General features: G+C 44.1%; 1 protein-coding gene across 3 annotated transcripts in view; it reads right to left on the bottom strand.

Annotated features, from left to right (window-relative positions):
• The window catches only part of TTLL4 (tubulin tyrosine ligase like 4), a 286,952-nt gene that overhangs the window by 26,430 nt on the left and 241,905 nt on the right, over nucleotides 1–18,617 (bottom strand). For all 3 annotated transcript variants that reach the window (XM_063933874.1, XM_063933872.1, XM_063933873.1), the window contains exons 14-17: nucleotides 10,516–10,656; nucleotides 3,610–3,709; nucleotides 1,254–1,464; nucleotides 303–370 (exon numbers count right to left, since the gene is read on the bottom strand). In XM_063933874.1, coding sequence (XP_063789944.1) covers nucleotides 303–370; nucleotides 1,254–1,464; nucleotides 3,610–3,709; nucleotides 10,516–10,656 — 520 coding nt within the window. The remainder of the gene's footprint in view (nucleotides 1–302; nucleotides 371–1,253; nucleotides 1,465–3,609; nucleotides 3,710–10,515; nucleotides 10,657–18,617) is intronic.

Genomic DNA, 18,617 nt, shown 5'->3' with positions numbered 1-18,617 from the left:
CCATGCTTGAACACAGGTGACTTAATTAGTACCTCAGTTATTTTGATTTAACCATCTGTTCTGAAGCCTGGATATTACTAAAACCTGCACTGTTAGTGTCCCTTGAGGGTCGAGGTTGGGAATGCCTGCTTTTGGAGCAGTCCCCAGTGCAGCAACTACACAAGCTGGAGGCTTCCGCAGTGATGCCCCTGCCAAAGTCTTTACATGATAAATGGCATAAAAGGTTTGTAAGAGGAAAAAAAAAAGACAAAAAAAAAAAAAAAGACAAAAAAAAGATAGTGTAGCGCAAGGCATTTACTTACCACGGGGGAATGTGGAACAGAGCCAGTGTGAAAATTTACCAAGCACAATTTTCTCAATATATCCCGGCCTAAGTAACAAAACAAGTGTCAAAACAGTATAAGACAACAAGAGCAATTCACATACAAAAGCATATTCAAAAGGGGACTTCCCACATATTGGACTCGTTACTTGTACACTATTTGGGGAACTCCTATTGCTCACTAAGGTTATGGAATATGCATATTTTAGCCAGTATAACGTGCACCACTGATTGCCATAGAGAAACAGAACAAATAAGTACGACATTATTCCCTAGGCTACAATAGGAGTGTGTACTAAGTGCCTGTGTGGAACTAGCCCACGAGGTTTGAGATTAACTTGATGCTTTAAGGCACATTAAAATTACACATTATTCATTAAATAAAAATAATTTGACACAAGGTGTACCTTAGCTTTATAGTATACTGGATATTTATGTATAGGAATCAGTGGTGTCTCCAGAGGTGGGGCTGCAGCACAGTCCAAAATTCCAATAGGGGAGAAACTCTAACTGCCAGTAAGTCCCAGCTGGCAATGTTTGACAGTGTTTAGGTTGGCAGTTGGTGTGGCTCCCCTATTTGAATTTTGGACTGCGCTGAAACCCCACCTCTGGAGCCCCCACAGATAGCAATGATACATTATAAAATGGGATCTCGGCATCAGGATGCCGGAATCCGGACAGCCAGGATCATGAACATAAGTATGCCAGGGAGGGTTAGAGTTAGGCTGTAGGGCGAGGGTTAGCATTAGGCTGTGGGAAGGGAGGGTTAGGTTTCCTTTCTAGTGGCGCTCCTGTCAGTATCAAGACCAGTTGGGATGCTGGGGTCGGTATTCTGACCGCCAGCATCTTAACTACCAGCCTCCCATACTTAACCCTATAAAGCCAACTGTAAATTAGTTGCCCTTACATTATCTGAATGAAAACTACTAACCTCTCTCTCTGTTGGCAAAATACTTCTGCTCCCACTGGTTAGTGAGGATATTGAAATAGCGTTGTTGTTCAAAGAAGCGTAAATATCGAGAGGAAATGGGGGATGGGAAGATTCGTTCAAACTGTCCACAGCGCGAAAGTTCATCTTCAGTCTCCACTAGAACTCGCACGTCCTCTGGAGTCAGCTGATCTAGTACTGTGGCATATAGATCCTGGAAGATAAATCATTATTCATAGAAATCACTAGAACAAATCATTATACTGTGGATACAACCTGGAAGACATTTTCATGAGCCTTATTATAATTACTTCGAATAGAAAGCAGAATTCTAAACTAAAGTTCTAGAGATGCATTTCCAACAGGCAGGCTTTAAAAGGCTAATGTCCTAAAGGCACTAAGAAAAGGGATCACTGTTTAATGCTGCTAAGCACAAGGGAATGTGTAAGTTAAACATACTATAGTGCTGTAGGCCATTAATAAACGTTAGTCAAATTGGATGCTATCCTGGCTACATCCCTACCAGAGAAAAACTGTCGGGCAAAGACAAAACTCAATGACTAAGCATAAAGTAGTTAACAGAGGCAGGGACATTAATTCTATTAAACCATTTGTCATTATCCATTCATCATAAAGTACATTATAAAACAAATTAAAAAGGAGAACATTAATTTTCTTTAACTACATTATGTATTGGTTTGTACACTGCAAATGGGTGAATACTTAAATAAGATACAATTAACTACATATTTTGTGCAAAATTTACAAAATCATCATCATCATCGTTGTAGTGGCAAAAGAAATCCAAAATGAAATCTAAAAATTTGGAAAATCAGGGAAATTCTTTATGTGAAAAATCCCTGATTTGCCATTCCCGACAATTTTTGGTTCAGGAATCTGGAAATCCAGATCTTTAATTCTGTGGAATATTATACATTTCCTGACCCGGCATCAGGGGGATCTGGAAATTGTGACATTCCGTCACAGATGTACGGAGACCTCAATAGATGGTTTAGCTACCGAGGATTTCAGGGCATGTTTTGAAAAAACACAGACAAAATAGTAGAGCAAACAAACTTCTAATGCTACATTTCATAAGCAGCACATCTTCATAGTCTAATCTGGTCTCATGAGCAGACACCTTCCTGCTTCTCTTAATAGAAAAATAAAAAATAAAATCTGGGAGGACCAAAGAATCATTCTCTAATAAGCACAGTGTGATTAACAATAGAACTAATTGTAAGGCTTGGCAGTAACAACCCTGACAAACAGCAGCCGATAGCAACATTTTCCATTCACTTTTGTTTTGAAAGATTTCTACGGTTATCAAGGATAATCCCATTGCATAGAATGTAGAGTCCAAAAGAAAAAAAAAAAAAAGTGGGTCCCAGGGACTCCTTACTTTTAAAAATTGGGGTCCTACTTGTCCTTTTCAGGGTCCCATTGGAAAGAAGGTTTTTATTAATTTTATTAATAATTTTTTTTTTTTTTTAAATAATAAAATAAACCCCAGTCTTGATTTAGACACTACAAAGTATTGAAATGGGGAGGATGGGGTGACAATGCTGCTGGGCAGTGTAGCATACAGGACACACTGCACCAGAGCTGTAACTACACATTTTGGCGCCCTAAGGCAGAAAGCGAATTGGTGCTCCCCCCCTTCCTACATGGCGCGCAGCAAAAATTTAGGGGCGTGGCCACACAATAGTGGCAATTCACACTGCGCCAAGCACCACATACACAATGCACCAGGCAGAGCACCGCTTACACACAATGAGCCAGGTACAGCACAGACACATTGCAGTATCCATCTCTAACCTACAGTCGTTGTCCCGCAGTCAGCGTCACGGGAACCCCCTACAGCAAGCCCATCCACCACAATACACACACAGCACCTGCAGCAGCCCAGGCACACATGCCACTGGGGGGGGGGGGGGGGGGGGGTGTTGCGGAACTCACCGTTGCGGAGGAGGGCACTGTGCTGGGTGAGTGGGGCCAGTCTGCCATCGCTACAGCACAGATTCATGTGCTGGCGGCGGAGCCCAGGTCAGCGTGCAGCGGGGAGGAGGATTCAAAGCGTGCCGGACTGGCGGGAGACACCGCAGGCTGTGATTGGCTGATTAAACAGCCAGTCACCTCCTGTGTGCCGCTGACTGGCTAGCGCACTGCCAACACAGATCCAGATGAGCGCGTCCTGTGGGAGCCGCTCATCTTCTAAATGTGGGTCCCAGGTGGTCTTTCCTGGGTAAAATATGTGCCATAGCGCGTTTCTGCGATCACTGCTGTATAGTTATAATTGATCATATTATGCAGTATAAATCCACATGAACCCAATTGTGGGAGTACTACCACCAAGTACCTTATCTGGAATCTTCAGGCTGAGGTAATGCGCTCGTTTCATCTTCTCTTCATTCAGAATATCCGCTGAGTGCCCGCGATCCTTCCCAATGCTGGACACACTTGGCATAAGAAATAAAATAGGACTTAATTCCTCTTCTACATTTTTCCTGCAGTCAGCATAGCTGTGTGGTGCCTTCGCCTAGCCCTTTAACCCCAACACATACTTGTAACATAAGATACAGGTGTTTCTGCAGCACTTCTTAATCCTACCCATGTAATCACAAGAGCCGGGGGCTCAACCACTCCAGCTTATGTTGAGACACTGCCAACAGCACCATCAGCTGCAAATACATATAGTGTGAAATTCTCAGAACATTATATATATATATATATATATATATATATATATATATTTTATATATATATATATATATATATATATATATATATATATATATATATATATATATATATATATATATATATATATATATTTTTTTTTTTTTTTTTTTGCCCCTCGCACTCTATGCACTGGGGCGGAGGTCACAACAATATTTAATTCGAAATTTAGCGCATGCCGTAATTGGGATGCAGTTAATTTGCCAGCTGTCAGGATCCCGGCGGTCGGGACAACGGAATCCCGATTCCCAATGGCTATTCCCACGACACCCATAGACCGGGAATAAAACCGGCGGCGAGCACAGCTACCCTGCAAGGGGACTCTCTGCGCTCACCCTGCTGCCAGCATTCTGGCTGGTGGATGCCGCTGTCGGTCCGCTGAGCATAAGTATTTTTCCCCCTTACTCTGTGCTCTCTAGCTTACATGAGAACCCTGGTGAGGAGGTTACAGTGGGATTTACAAAAGACAGTGAGTAAATGCAGCAGGATTACATAGTATAAAATACAATACAGCGGAACCACTTCACTTTACATAGGTTTAAATAATAAGTTCTACGGGTGTTTGTGGCAAGTAAAATATAAGAAAAATAGGTGGGTAAATCAATACATCTTGAAAGGTATAGTGTACAGGAATTTTTTTTGGGGAAATGGACAAATCAAGATACTTTGGCTCTGGAGGGGCATAAAATAAGAATTTACTCACCGGTAATTCTATTTCTCGTAGTCCGTAGTGGATGCTGGGAACTCCGTAAGGACCATGGGGAATAGCGGGCTCCGAAGGAGGCTGGGCACTCTAGAAAGATCTTAGACTACCTGGTGTGCACTGGTTCCTCCCACTATGACCCTCCTCCAAGCCTCAGTTAGGTACTGTGCCCGGACGAGCGTACACAATAAGGAAGGATTTTGAATCCCGGGTAAGACTCATACCAGCCACACCAATCACACCGTACAACTCGTGATATGAAACACAGTTAACAGTATGAAACAATAGAGCCTCTCAACAGATGGCTCAACAATAACCCGATTTAGTTAACAATAACCATGTACAAGTAATGCAGATAAACCGCACTTGGGATGGGCGCCCAGCATCCACTACGGACTACGAGAAATAGAATTACCGGTGAGTAAATTCTTATTTTCTCTAACGTCCTAGTGGATGCTGGGAACTCCGTAAGGACCATGGGGATTATACCAAAGCTCCCAAACGGGCGGGAGAGTGCGGATGACTCTGCAGCACCGAATGAGAGAACTCCAGGTCCTCCTCAGCCAGGGTATCAAATTTGTAGAATTTTGCAAACGTGTTTGCCCCTGACCAAGTAGCTGCTCGGCAAAGTTGTAAAGCCGAGACCCCTCGGGCAGCCGCCCAAGATGAGCCCACCTTCCTTGTCGAATGGGCATTGACAGATTTTGGCTGTGGCAGGCCTGCCACAGTATGTGCAAGCTGAATTGTACTACAAATCCAACGAGCAATAGTCTGCTTAGAAGCAGGAGCACCCAGCTTGTTGGGTGCATATAGGATAAACAGCGAGTCAGATTTTCTGACTCCAGCCGTCCTGGAAACATATATTTTCAGGGCCCTGACAACGTCTAGCAACTTGGAGTCCTCCAAATCCTTAGTAGCCGCAGGCACCACAATAGGCTGGTTCAGGTGAAACGCTGACACCACCTTAGGGAGAAACTGGGGACGAGTCCTCAATTCTGCCCTATCCATATGGAAAATCAAATAAGGGCTTTTACAAGACAAAGCCGCCAATTCTGATACTCGCCTGGCAGAAGCCAAGGCCAATAACATAACCACCTTCCATGTGAGATATTTCAGATCCACGGTTTTTAGTGGTTCAAACCAAAGTGATTTTAAGAAAACTCAACACCACGTTGAGATCCCAAGGTGCCACAGGAGGCACAAACGGGGGCTGACTATGCAGCACTCCTTTTATAAATGTCTGAACTTCAGGTACTGAAGCTAGTTCTTTTTTGAAAGAAAATCGACAGAGCCGAGATCTGTACCTTAATGGAACCTAATTTAAGGCCCATAGTCACTCCTGCTTGCAGGAAATGCAGAATCGACCTAGTTGAAATTCCTCTGTTGGGGCCCTTTCGGCCTCACACCATGCAACATATTTTCGCCATATGCGGTGATAATGAGTTGCTGTAACCTCTTTCCTGGCTTTAGTAAGCGTAGGAATTACTTCCTCCGGAATACCCTTTTCCTTCAGGATCCGGCGTTCAACCACCATGCCATCAAACGCAGCCGCGGTAAGTCTTGGAACAGACAGGGCCCCTGCTGCCGCAGGTCCTGACTGAGTGGCAGAGGCCATGGGTCCTCTGATATAAATTCTTGAAGTTCTGGGTACCAAGCTCTTCTTGGCCATCCAAGAGTATCGTTCTTACTCCTCGCCTTCTTATTATTCTCAGTACCTTTGGTATGAGAGGCAGAGGGGAGAACACCTAAACCGACTGGTACACCCACGGTGTTACCAGAGCGTCCATAGCTATCGCCTGAGGGTCCCTTGACCTGGAGCAATATCTTTTATAGCTTTTTGTTAAGGCGGGACGCCATCATGTCCACCTGTGGCCTTTCCCAATGGTGTACAATCCTATTGGAAGACTTCTGGAGGAAGTCCCCATTCTCCCGGGTGGAGGTCGTGTCTGTTGAGAAGATCTGCTTCCCAGTTGTCCACTCCGGGAATGAACACTGCTGACAGTGCTAACACATGATTTTCCGCCTATCGGAGAATCCTTGTGGCTTCTGCCATCGCCATCCTGCTTTTTGTGCCGCCCTGTTGATTACATGGGCGACTGCCGTGATGTTGTCTGATTGGATCAGTACCGGCTGGTTTTGAAGCAGAGGCCTTGCTGGCCTCAGGGCATTGTAAATGGCCCTCAGATCCAGAATATTTATGTGTAGGGAAATAACCTGACTTGACCAAAGTCCCTCGAAGTTTCTTCCCTATGTGACTGCCCCCCAGCCTCAAAGGCTGGAATCCATGGTCACTAGGACCTAGTCCTGTATGCCGAACCTGCGGCCCTCTTGAAGATGGGCACTCTGCAGCCACCACAGTAGAGATACCCTGGTCCTTGGAGACAGGGTTATCAGCCTATGCATCGGAAGATGCGATCCGGACCACTTGTCCAACAGGTCCCTCTGAAAAGTTCTTGTATGGAACCTGCCTAATGGGATTGCTTCGTAAGAAGCTACCATTTTTCCCAGGACTCGCGTGCAATGATGCACCGCTACCTATTTTGGTTTCAGGAGGTCTCTGACTAGAGATGACAACTCCTTGGCTTTCTCCTCCGGGAGAAACACTATTTCTGGTTTATGTCCAGAACCATCCCCAGGAACAGTAGACGTGTCATAGGAACCAGCTGTGACTTTGGACTGTTTAGAATCCACCTATGCTGTTGTAGCACTTTCCAAAATAGTGCTACCCCGACTACCAACTGCTCCTTGGACCTCGCCCTTATAACGAGATTGTCCAATTACGGGATAATTACAACTCCCTTTTTTTGAAGGAGTATCATCATTTCGGCCATTACCTTGATAAAACACCCTCGGTGCCATGTACAGTCCAAACGGCAGTGTCTGGACTTGGTAATGGTAATCCTGTACCACAAATCTGAGGTACTCCTGGCGAGGATGGTAAATGGGGACATGCAGGTAAGCATCCTTGATGTCCCGGGATACCATGTAATCCCCCTCGTCCAGGCTTGCAATAACCGCCCTGAGCGATTCCATCTTGAACTTGAATTTTTTTATGTTCAAGGATTTTAAATATAAAATGGGTCACACCGAACCATGCGGTTTCGGTACCCCAACCCGTGTGGAATAGTAACCCCGTCCTTGTTGAAGTAGGGGCACCTTGAGTATTACCTGCTGAGAATACCGCTTATTAATTGCCTCTAGCACAGCCTCCCTGCTTGAGGGAGTTGTCAGCAAGGCATATTTTAGGAAACGGCTGGGGGGAGACATCTCTAATTCCAGCTTGTACCCCTGAAATACTACTTGGAAGAAACAGGGATCCACCTGTGAGCGAGCCCACTAATTGCTGAAATTTTTTTGAGGCGGCCCCCCACCGTACCTGGCTACACCTGTGGAGCACCCGCGTCATGGTGTGTACTCACAGGAGGCGGGGGAAGAATCTTGATTCTGGGAACAGGCTGACTGGTGCAGCTTTTTCCCTCTACCCTTGTCTCTGTACAGAAAGGAAGCGCCATTTGACCCGCTTGCTTTTCTGAAGCCGAAAGGACTGTACCTTTTTCTGTGAGGAAACCTGAGGTAAAATTATTTCTTCCCAGCAGTTGCTGTGGATACGAGGTCCCAGAGACCATCCCCAAATAATTCCTCACTCTTATAAGGCTCTCTATGCGCTTTTTAAGTCAGCATCACCTGTCCAGTGACAGGTCTCTAATACCCTCCTGACAGAATGGACATTACATTTATTTTGGATGCCAGCCGGCAAAATATCCCTCTGTGCATCCCCCATATATAAGACAACGTCTTTAATATGTTTTTATGTTTGCCAATTATCCCTGTTTGACAGGGTCACCAACCACGCTGCAGCAGCACTATCTGCAGGTCTCAGTCTAGTACCTGAGTGTGTAAATACAGACTTCAGGATAGCCTCCTGTTTTTTTTTATCAACAGGTACCTATTAAAGTGGCCGTATCCTAAGACGGCAGTGCCACCTTTTTTGACAAACGTGTGAGCGCCTTATCCACCCTAGGGGATATCTCCCAGTGTAACTTATCCTCCTGGCGGGAAAGGGTACGCCATCAGTAACTTTTTATAAATTACCAGTTTCTTAACGGGGGAACCCACGCTTTTCACACACTTCATTTATTCATCTGATGGGGGAACAAAACACTGCCTGTTTTTTCTCCCCAAACCTAAAACCCATTTATAGAGGTTAAAGTCAGAAATGTATAACACATTTTTTATTGCCGGGATCAAGTCACGGATTGGATTGTGTATATGTCTCCACCTTGTCGACACTGGAGTCAGACTCCGTGTCGACATCTGTGTCTGCCATCTGAGAGAGCGGGCGTTTTTGAGCCCCTGATGGCCTTTGAGACGCCTGGGCAGGCGCGGGCTGCGAAGCCGGCTGTCCCACAGCTGTTACGTCATCCACCCTTTTATGTAAGGAGTTGACACTGTCGGTTAATACCTTTTACCTCTCTATCCACTCTGGTGTCGGCCCCACAGGGGGCGACATCACATATATCGGCCTCTGTTCCGTCACCATATAAGCCTCCTCATTCAACATGTCGACACAGCCGTACCGACACACCGCAGACACACAGGGAATGCTCTAAACGAGGACAGGACCCACAAAAGCCCTTTGGGGGGACAGAGTGAGAGTATGCCAGCACACACCAGAGCGCTATATACTGCAGGGACTAACTGAGTTATGTCCCCTATAGCTTTATATCTATATATATATATATATAATGTATACTGCGCCTAAATTTAGTGCCCCCTCTCTCTTTTTTTTTTAAACCCTTGTAGACTGCAGGGGAGAGCCAGGGAGCTTCCCTCCAACGGAGCTGTGAGGGAAAATGGCGCCAGTGTGCTGAGGAGATAGGCTCCGCCCCTTTTTCGCGGCCTATTCTCCCGTTTTTTATGGACTTCTGGCAGGGGTATTTACCTCATATATAGCCCCTGGGGCTATATATTGAGGTATTTTTGCCAGCCAAGGTGTTTTTATTGCTGCCTCAGGGCGCCCCCCCCCCCCCCAGCGCCCTGCACCCTCAGTGACCGGAGTATGAAGTGTGTGAGAGGAGCAATGGCGCACAGCTGCAGTGCTGTGCGCTACCTTGGTGAAGACTGAGTCTTCATGCCGCCGATTTTCCGGACCATCTTCTTGCTTCTGGCTCTGTAAGGGGGACGGCGGCGCGGCTCCGGGACCGAACATCAAGGCTGGGCCTGCGGTCGATCCCTCTGGAGCTAATGGTGTCCAGTAGCCTAAGAAGCCCAATCCGGCTGCAAGCAGGCGAGTTCGCTTCTTCTCCCCTTAGTCCCTCGCTGCAGCGAGCCTGTTGCCAGCAGGTCTCACTGAAAAGAACAAATTCTAAGACTATAACTTTCTAAGAGCTCAGGAGAGCCCCTAGTGTGCATCCAACCTCGGCCGGGCACGAAATCTAACTGAGGCTTGGAGGAGGGTCATAGTGGGAGGAGCCAGTGCACACCAGGTAGTCTAAGATCTTTCTAGAGTGCCCAGCCTCCTTCGGAGCCCGCTATTCCCCATGGTCCTTACGGAGTTCCCAGCATCCACTAGGACGTTAGAGAAATATATATTTCAGTCCAAGCTTCGACACTTGAAGGCAGATGTTGTGGTTGTACAGACTCGATGGTAATAGACCAATTCTTACAATGTTTATTAAGAAAACCAAGCTCTAGCCAACAAGGGCACTTTACTACTACTACTACCACCACCACCGGTATTTCAAGTGTGACAATATGAATGAACAGGGAGAAAGTACAGCGATTTAAATCCGTGCTTTGAGTTAGTCACCAACCTGCACCCACCTGGTAGCGGAGCTGCTGCTGCTGCTCACATTACTTGAGCTCATGTCTTCTTTATTAGGGAGGAGGAAGCCGGACAAATTTAGGAGGTCTTTGATCATCTGACCCTTGATATTGACATCCAGTGGAGAGTTGGAATGAAGACTGTGGGAAAACGTATATAATGTAACCAAGAACCATAACATACATGGTAAATATACACAGAGGATCTGCAGACTACAGGTATATAAGCCATAGAATCTGGAGCACCAAAATAATGTATTAAAAGCTCTTCAATTGTATTTAAATATTAGCACTATGTAACGTGTCCCAAACACAACACAATGTGATGGCCTTGTGCCCTGGACTAGAACCTTCGTGTTAGGGAACAATATGGTGAGTCCATATTTTTGGCCAAAAATGATGCCAAGCACCTCAATCTTGCTCTATGTTAGATTGCAGACTTTAGAATAATTATTCTAATCAGCAGTGCTTATTACTATAGAGTGCATCTCTGTTTTCTCATTTCTAGAAAAAAAAAAAGGCGAGTATAAGACATAACATAATTGTGCTCCCTTGCACTATGTGAGGTGTAGAACAAGGAGTGCGATGTAAAGTTGGAGAGAGCACTTCTGTCAAACAGTAATTTTTCAGGTGGACCTTTAGTCAGGATAAGCTTGTCTGTAAAAAATTAGATCTAAAACCATCCCCTACTCCTGAAAAAACATGGGCCATCCCAAACATGGCCTCCCTGACTGTCTTAAGTGAGGCCAATACAAACGAGCAAGAGCCCAATGGACTGACCCTCGAGTCACCCGTGACAAGAGGCCGACAACAGTAAACATCCACAATAAAGTTTTTGTAATAAGATAAGCTGCAGCAGCAGTCTACACGAGACTGATACCACCTTCCTGGGCACAAAAGTGAAACAAAGCTACGGAAAGAGGACAAGCCAGCACTACAAACGTCTCTGAAGATGTGCGACTGCTCCTCTGAGGCATAGACAAAGATATTACAGTTGAAGTACACTGGCTGGTAAAAGTAGATATTCGAAAACCATCAAGTAACTGCCTGACTGGGAGAGGCTGTGAATCTGAATCAAGTCTCAGGAAACCTCTGCATTGGATCATTTGATACACTGCATTCCAATTTGTGTGATCAGATAGGTGAACTTGCAGCAGATTTTATTTTAGGTGTTCGGTGAAAGAGTTATGGTAGACTTACCATTGTTAACTCTTTATGCGAGGTACATTGGGTTCCACAGGGAAACAGAGTGTAGAGTGGATCTTGATCCAGAGACAACAGGCTAAAGCTTTAGGTTGTCCCAGGATGCATTGGGGCCTCCTCTATAACCCCGCCTCCAGGCACTGTGCGTTTAGTTTCAATAACCAGTCCAATGCAGGTAAGAGACAGTAGATGTTAGTTACATAGAACAACATTCTCACGACAGGAGAAGAAACCAGCAACTAACGCCATACAAACCCATAGAAGCTAGATGCGCCCTGTGGAACCCAATGTACCTCACAGAAAGAGTTAAAGATGTTAAGTGTACCATAACTCTCCTATTCTGCAGCAGGTTACATTGGTTTCCACAGGGAAACATCGGGGATGTCCTAACGCCGTTCCTCAAGGGAGCGGACGCACCTTAGTGGGTATGAGAACCCGGCGTCCAAAGGAAGTATCTTGGGAGGCGGAAGTATCAAATGCATAGAACCTAATAAAACGTGTTCTCAGAGAACCATGTCAATTGTTATGTGGACGCACCACGGCAGATCACCTAAGGTCTAACAGACCCAGTAGACTGTGCATTAATAGCAGCAGGAGCTGGGAGACCTGCCTGCACATAAGCTTGTGCAGTCACCATTCTAATCCATCTGGCCAAGGATTGCTTATTCGCAGGCCAGCCACGTTTGTGAAAACTGGGAAAAAAAGAAGGGAATCTGACCTCCTGAGAGGCAGTACTCTCCGCATATATACAGAGAGGCCGTATCACATCCAAAGACCGCTCTAAGAACTGCCCGGTCACAATGAAATATTAGAAAGGGTGGACAACAGGACAAAGCGCCAAGTCCGAAACCCTTCTTGCAGAGGCAATAGCCAGTAAAAATAAGACCTTGACTGTGAGGCATTTAAAGGTCCTCCGTCTCTAGAGGTTCAATTGGAGACTCTTGCAGGGCATTCAAGACAACAGACAGATCCCATGGAGCCACAGGAGTGACATAGGGAGGCTGTCAACGTAAGGTATGAACGTCTGGTATAGACGCAATTTCTCTGAAACCATACTGACAAGGATATGTGAACCTTGAGGGAGGCCAGACGAAGGCCTAAGTCCAGGCCTCTTTGCAGAAAAGCCAGAATTCTGGAAGTTCTGAATCTGTATGCATCATAATTCTTATCAGCACACCAGGTTAAGTAAGAAATCCAGACCCTGTAATAAACCCAAGCAGATGCCGGTTTGCAGGCTTTTAACATTGTTTGGATGACCGCCTCAGAGAATCCTTTGGCTCTCAGGTCCGGATAAAGACAAGGGCCCTGTACGAGGAGGTCTGGGCGCTGAGGAAGTAGAAGCGGACGCTCTGTCGATAGACCCTGCAGGTCTGAGAACCAATGCAGTCTGGGCCACGCTGGAGAGACTAGAAGTAGAAATCCTCCTTGTTTGAACTTCCGCAGGACCCTGGGCAGAAGTGACACTGGAGGGAACACGTAGGGCAGCCGAAAATTCTGTGGAATTGCCAGTACGTCCACGAACGCTGCTTAAGGATACCTGGTCCTTGATCCGAAGATTGGAACCTTGTGATTGTGTCGAGACACTTAATGCAAAAAGAAAAAGAGGGTGTTCCCCACTAGTAGATAATAACAGACAAGACCTTATTGTAAGGTAAAATGTCCGTAACCGACCTTGGAGATATAACACTGATGTGTGAATAAACCATCGGTGGTGCTCCCAGAGTCAGTAGGCTTACACTGAAAAATCAAAAGAGAAAAAGAAAGACTCTGTGCTGGGGCACTCTTTATGAAAAAATGAGAGTAAAATTTAACCTTTATTTAGGATCATATAAAATATAGTGTGACAATCAAGATAAGGTATTCTAAAGGAAAATATAAATACCAAGGTAATTTCAAATTAATAAACAGTAAATATTGCAAAGGTGAAAAATGATTATATATAATCGCAGGAGTAGATTAACATATGTCCACTATCAGCAAGTGGATAGCTAGAATCTCCTATGATGATATCCCGTGGGTTAATCTAAGCACCATTAGATTAAAAGGTTTGTTGCCTAATATGGTGTTGATCCACCTTCTGTATAGATGTCTGACAGTAGTGTCACCATAGGCATTTTAATGCAGCGGATTAGACAGGAGTGTATAATCTGCTGAGTTGATAAAAAATCAGTGATAACCAACAAATAGATTAAATCATAAAGAGGTGGTATTAAAGGCACAGCAAGTTTGTGAGAAGATATGGACATTCACATATGAAACTTATGAAGAGAAATCTACTATTTCTATTGAAAGAGGAGAAGAAAATTAGAAGAATGTTCCTGCTGCTTTCCAGCCAAGTTTACTGCACCTGGTGTTCCTTGCCAGTCTCCCAAACAAGTACTGACCAGGCCTTCCAGAGCTTTGCTTCCAAGATTAGGCGTCTCCTGTGGAGTATGGCCGTAAACGGTTGGATGAGTGAGTACTTATTCCTTGTAAACAATAAAGTGCTTCTGCTGTCCAAAACTGAGGCTTCCGCAAACATTAGTCACCAGCACTGTGGTGAAAAGAACTGGATGAGAGAGCACATTAGCACAAGTGTGCAAGAGTGTAAGGAAAGAAAATGATAGCAATAAATGCCAATGGGGCATGAATTGGGTATGGAAGAAAATGAACAAGTGAAGATAATTGCTTATAAATCTATGCACAGTGACCAAGTGCAGCTGAGTGAAATCAATCAAGTACAATTCATTATAAAGAAAATTGTGTGTTAGTATTCAGGCTGAATCAGGTCTATAAATTAGTCCTAAAAGCAGATTATCTATTTAATCATATTGTAAACATAATTAGCAATGAGTATTGAAAGACAGTCTCTTAAAAAAAAAAGTGGAAGATAAATGTAGCAAAAAAACCTCTTTATATGTCAGATGTTTTAATTTGTTTAATGCTGTTCAAGCTAAGTAAGGCAGGTTAATATGTCCTAAGAGCAAATCGGCTGTTCAATCACAGTATAGGCATAGTTTGCAGCGTAACTATTAAAAGGCAATCTCTTGAAAAAAGAGAGAAGGACATATATGTCAAAACAACCACATTATAGGCCTAGTTTGCAGCATGAGCATTGAAAGGTAGTCTCTTAGAAAAAAAGAGACATCTATGTCAAAATAATCTATTAAAAGTTTAAAGCGAGTGGTGCACAAAACAATTATCAAAGTAAGCGGTTAATACTAATGTAGATTTGCCCAAGTGGGCGCTTACATGACCGGGATATCACCAGAGAGATATGGGTTGCGCGCTGCCCTGTATCTCCACTGACCAAACGGCTTGTTCACTGGTATGGTTCACTTATACTGAACAGTATATAAAGGAAATAGGGGGGAAGGGTATGCTAACAACCCCCATTTGATACATCCCTATTGGTGCATGGGTGACCAGGTAATAAGCTTAAGTATGCCTGGTAACAACATTAATCAGTAATGTCCCCTTCGTGACATACATGAGAGGGAGAAACAGTGCACATCAAATAGAGGAAGGATATATATAGATATAGATATAGATATAGATATATATATATATATATATATATATATATATATATATACACACACATATATATATATAAAACCTAGTTTTGCCGGAGCCTGATTGCAAGATTAGTTGTGCCGCGTCACCCGGCGGTGCGTCATTTCCGGTGACGCGTCACCATAGTAACGCGCCATGGCGACGCGCGGCACCTGGCGACGCGTCATGTCCGGTGACTCTTCACCAAGGCAAGGCGCCCCCCTCTCTCAGCGAGTCTTTAAAACGATCTTTAAAGGTGAAGTAATTTCTGGTAAGTATGAACGCGAGAAGTGAGATGAGAAATTCATGGAAAGGAGGTCCCACTCTGGACTTTGAATCCAGTAATCCGAGTTCATATCTCGGTGGGACCTCCTTTCCATGAATTTCTCATCTCACTTCTCACGTTCATACTTACCAGAAATTACTTCACCTTTAAAAATAGTTTCTTCCTCCAAATTAGGGGGACAGCCTGCACCCCCACATATGCGAACTTGTACTTAGGCTGGTGGGAGAAGGAAGTGGTCTATACGGCGGAAAATGAAAAATATATGCAACACATTATGGTTTGGTGGCGTTATATTGATGACATATTGCCGATTTGGGAAGGGGATGAACCCACCCTGTTGGAATTTATAGATGAATTGAATCACAACAATAACAACTTAAAATTAACACACCACATCAGCGAAACAGCCATTCCTTTTTTAGACCTTACTATTTACAAGGAGTCAGCAGGTCAGATCCACACGAAGCTATATCGGAAAGAAACAGCCTCCAATAGTTTATAACACCAGACAAGTGCGCATTTTACACCTACTATTGAGAACATTCCCAAGGGCGAATTTTTACGCCTGAGGAGAAACTACTCAGAAATGAATACCTTTAAAGAAAAATGTGAAGATCTGTCTCAAAGACTTGAGGAACGTGGCTACAGTCGCCGTTCAATCAAGAGGGCAAACAAACCACTATGGTAACATCGAGGGATTCCCTCATTTTTCCATCCAACAGACAAAAATCCCTTTCAAGTTCGGAAGGAAAACTTAGATTCGTAGGGACTTTCTGTAAAGAGTGGAGGGAAATTAATGCCTCAATCCAAAAACACTGGCCCGTTCTTCTTCTGGATAAAGATCTGTCCAGCACTTTGGATACAAAGGTTGCAATGAGCTGGAGAAGATCTAATAATTTGAAGGATCATCTTGTGTCAAGTCATTTCATCAACCATCCCAGGAAGACTTCCACTATCATTGGATCGTACCCATGTGGCAACTGCAGGGCTTGCCCCCACATGATTAAAACTGAATCTGTTACAAACAGACATAACAATGTAATGAAGATCAACCAGTTCATAAATTGTGACACAGTTGGAGTCGTGTACGGTTTGGTCTGTACCTGTGGCCTACGCTATGTGGGAATGACCACAAGGAGCCTCAAACAACGACTTTTGGAGCACATAGGGTCCATTAGGAACATTTCGAGTGACCTTGCAAGGATGAGAAAGCCCACTTCTGTGGCCAGACACTTCCTGAGACATCATGGTAACAATGTTAAAGATCTAAAAGCCTTCGGAATACTTCAGATTAAGTTGGGCATTCGGGGTGGTAACCTTACTCAGGAATTGCTTAAGAAGGAATCAGAATGGACCTACAAACTAAATACAGTTACCCCCTTTGGAATGAATGAATTCATAAACTATGGGGTTTTCCTCTGATCCTTCTTACCTTATAGAATATATCAATGTTAGGTCAGTGATATCAGGTATAGAGCACTCACACTAACCCTGTCAGACATTCTCTTAACTCACTAATTTTTTCACACACCGCATTCAATTTTCACTATGATTCTTGGCACTTATATTTGCAAGGGGTTTTTATTTTTAATTTTGTTACCACTTCTTTATACACATTTATACATACCAAGCATATTTATTGTCACACATTCACTGACACATCTCTACACAGATTGTGTCTTTCTTCCTAGCATAACATACCCATTTTTCCCACATGGGCACATTTTTCCCGTCCAAGCGGATACACTTTTTGACCATATAGTACGATTTCTCCCATCCACACACACACACACTAGTTTCATTCATCCTTCACTTATACACTGTCATGTTATTTATACACAGTCACTTGTATAGTTAGTTGACACCACCTATAAACTTAACAGTTATAGCACACTCCTATATATCACACACTTTTTGGTTATCAAATTTATTCAATGATATTATATATTTTTACCTTGATGACCTGAGATGCTGATCCTGTAACAATATATACTTTTAAACAAATATCAGGTAGGATTGTAAAATCTGGGTTGAATCTTTATACTAATTTTTCCAATTGTTTGGGCAAATGGTGGCATTCATTCCTATCAAGCAATAGGTTAAATGCGTCTCATTTTGGTTAACATCCTTAGTTTATTAACACATACCCCCAGTAAGAATTAATCTTTAATTTTGTGCCAATCATGTACTTCCGCCAACCATTAAGGGTTGGCCCCAGTTTAATTATGCATAACAACCAATATGTATGCCTCCTGACATGCCTAGTATTAATAATAGCAGTGATTATATCCTTACAAAATTATTTGACCTTTATGCCATTGATCAATCATATTAAGCATTTCTTCCCACTAAGTTTAGAGCTCCTATTAGGCGGCGCGCCCCCAGCGAGGCTCGTTGCCATGGTGACGCAATGCCTGTAACGGCACGTTGCCATGGCAGCACGCTATCATTACAACCCACTGTTATGGACGGATCTCCGGAAGTGACGTTACGCGCTGAGAGAGGGGGGGGGGCGCCTTGCCTTGGTGAAGCATCACCGGACATGACGCGTCGCCATGGCGCGTTACTATGGTGACGAGTCACCGGAAATTACGCGTCACCGGGTGCTGCGCGTTACCATGGCGACGCGGCACAACTAATCTTGCAATCAGGCTCCGGCAAAACTAGGTTATTATACTTTATATATGTAGCCTTCCTCTATTTGATGTGCACTGTTTCTCCCTCTCATGTAGGTCATGAAGGGGACATTACTGATTAATGTTGTTACCAGGCATACTTAAGCTTATTACCTGGTCACCTATGCACCAATAGGGATGTATCAAATTGGGGTTGTTAGCATACCCCTCCCCCCTATTTCCTTTATATACTGTTCAGTATAAGTGAACCATACCAGTGAACATGCCTGTAAAAGGTGAAACTGTCCGTTTGGTCAGTGGAGATACAGGGCAGCGCACAGCCCATATCTCTCTGGTGAGATCCCGGTCATGTAAGCGCCCACTTGGGCAAATCTACATTAGTATTAACCGCTTACTTTGATAATTGTTTTGTGCACCACTCACTCTAAACTTTTAATAGATTA

This window comes from Pseudophryne corroboree, chromosome 7 (assembly GCF_028390025.1).
Source record: "Pseudophryne corroboree isolate aPseCor3 chromosome 7, aPseCor3.hap2, whole genome shotgun sequence".
NCBI lineage: Eukaryota > Metazoa > Chordata > Amphibia > Anura > Myobatrachidae > Pseudophryne > Pseudophryne corroboree.
The sequence above is the reverse complement of the archived record's forward strand: the minus strand, read 5'-3'. Positions and strand labels throughout refer to the sequence as shown.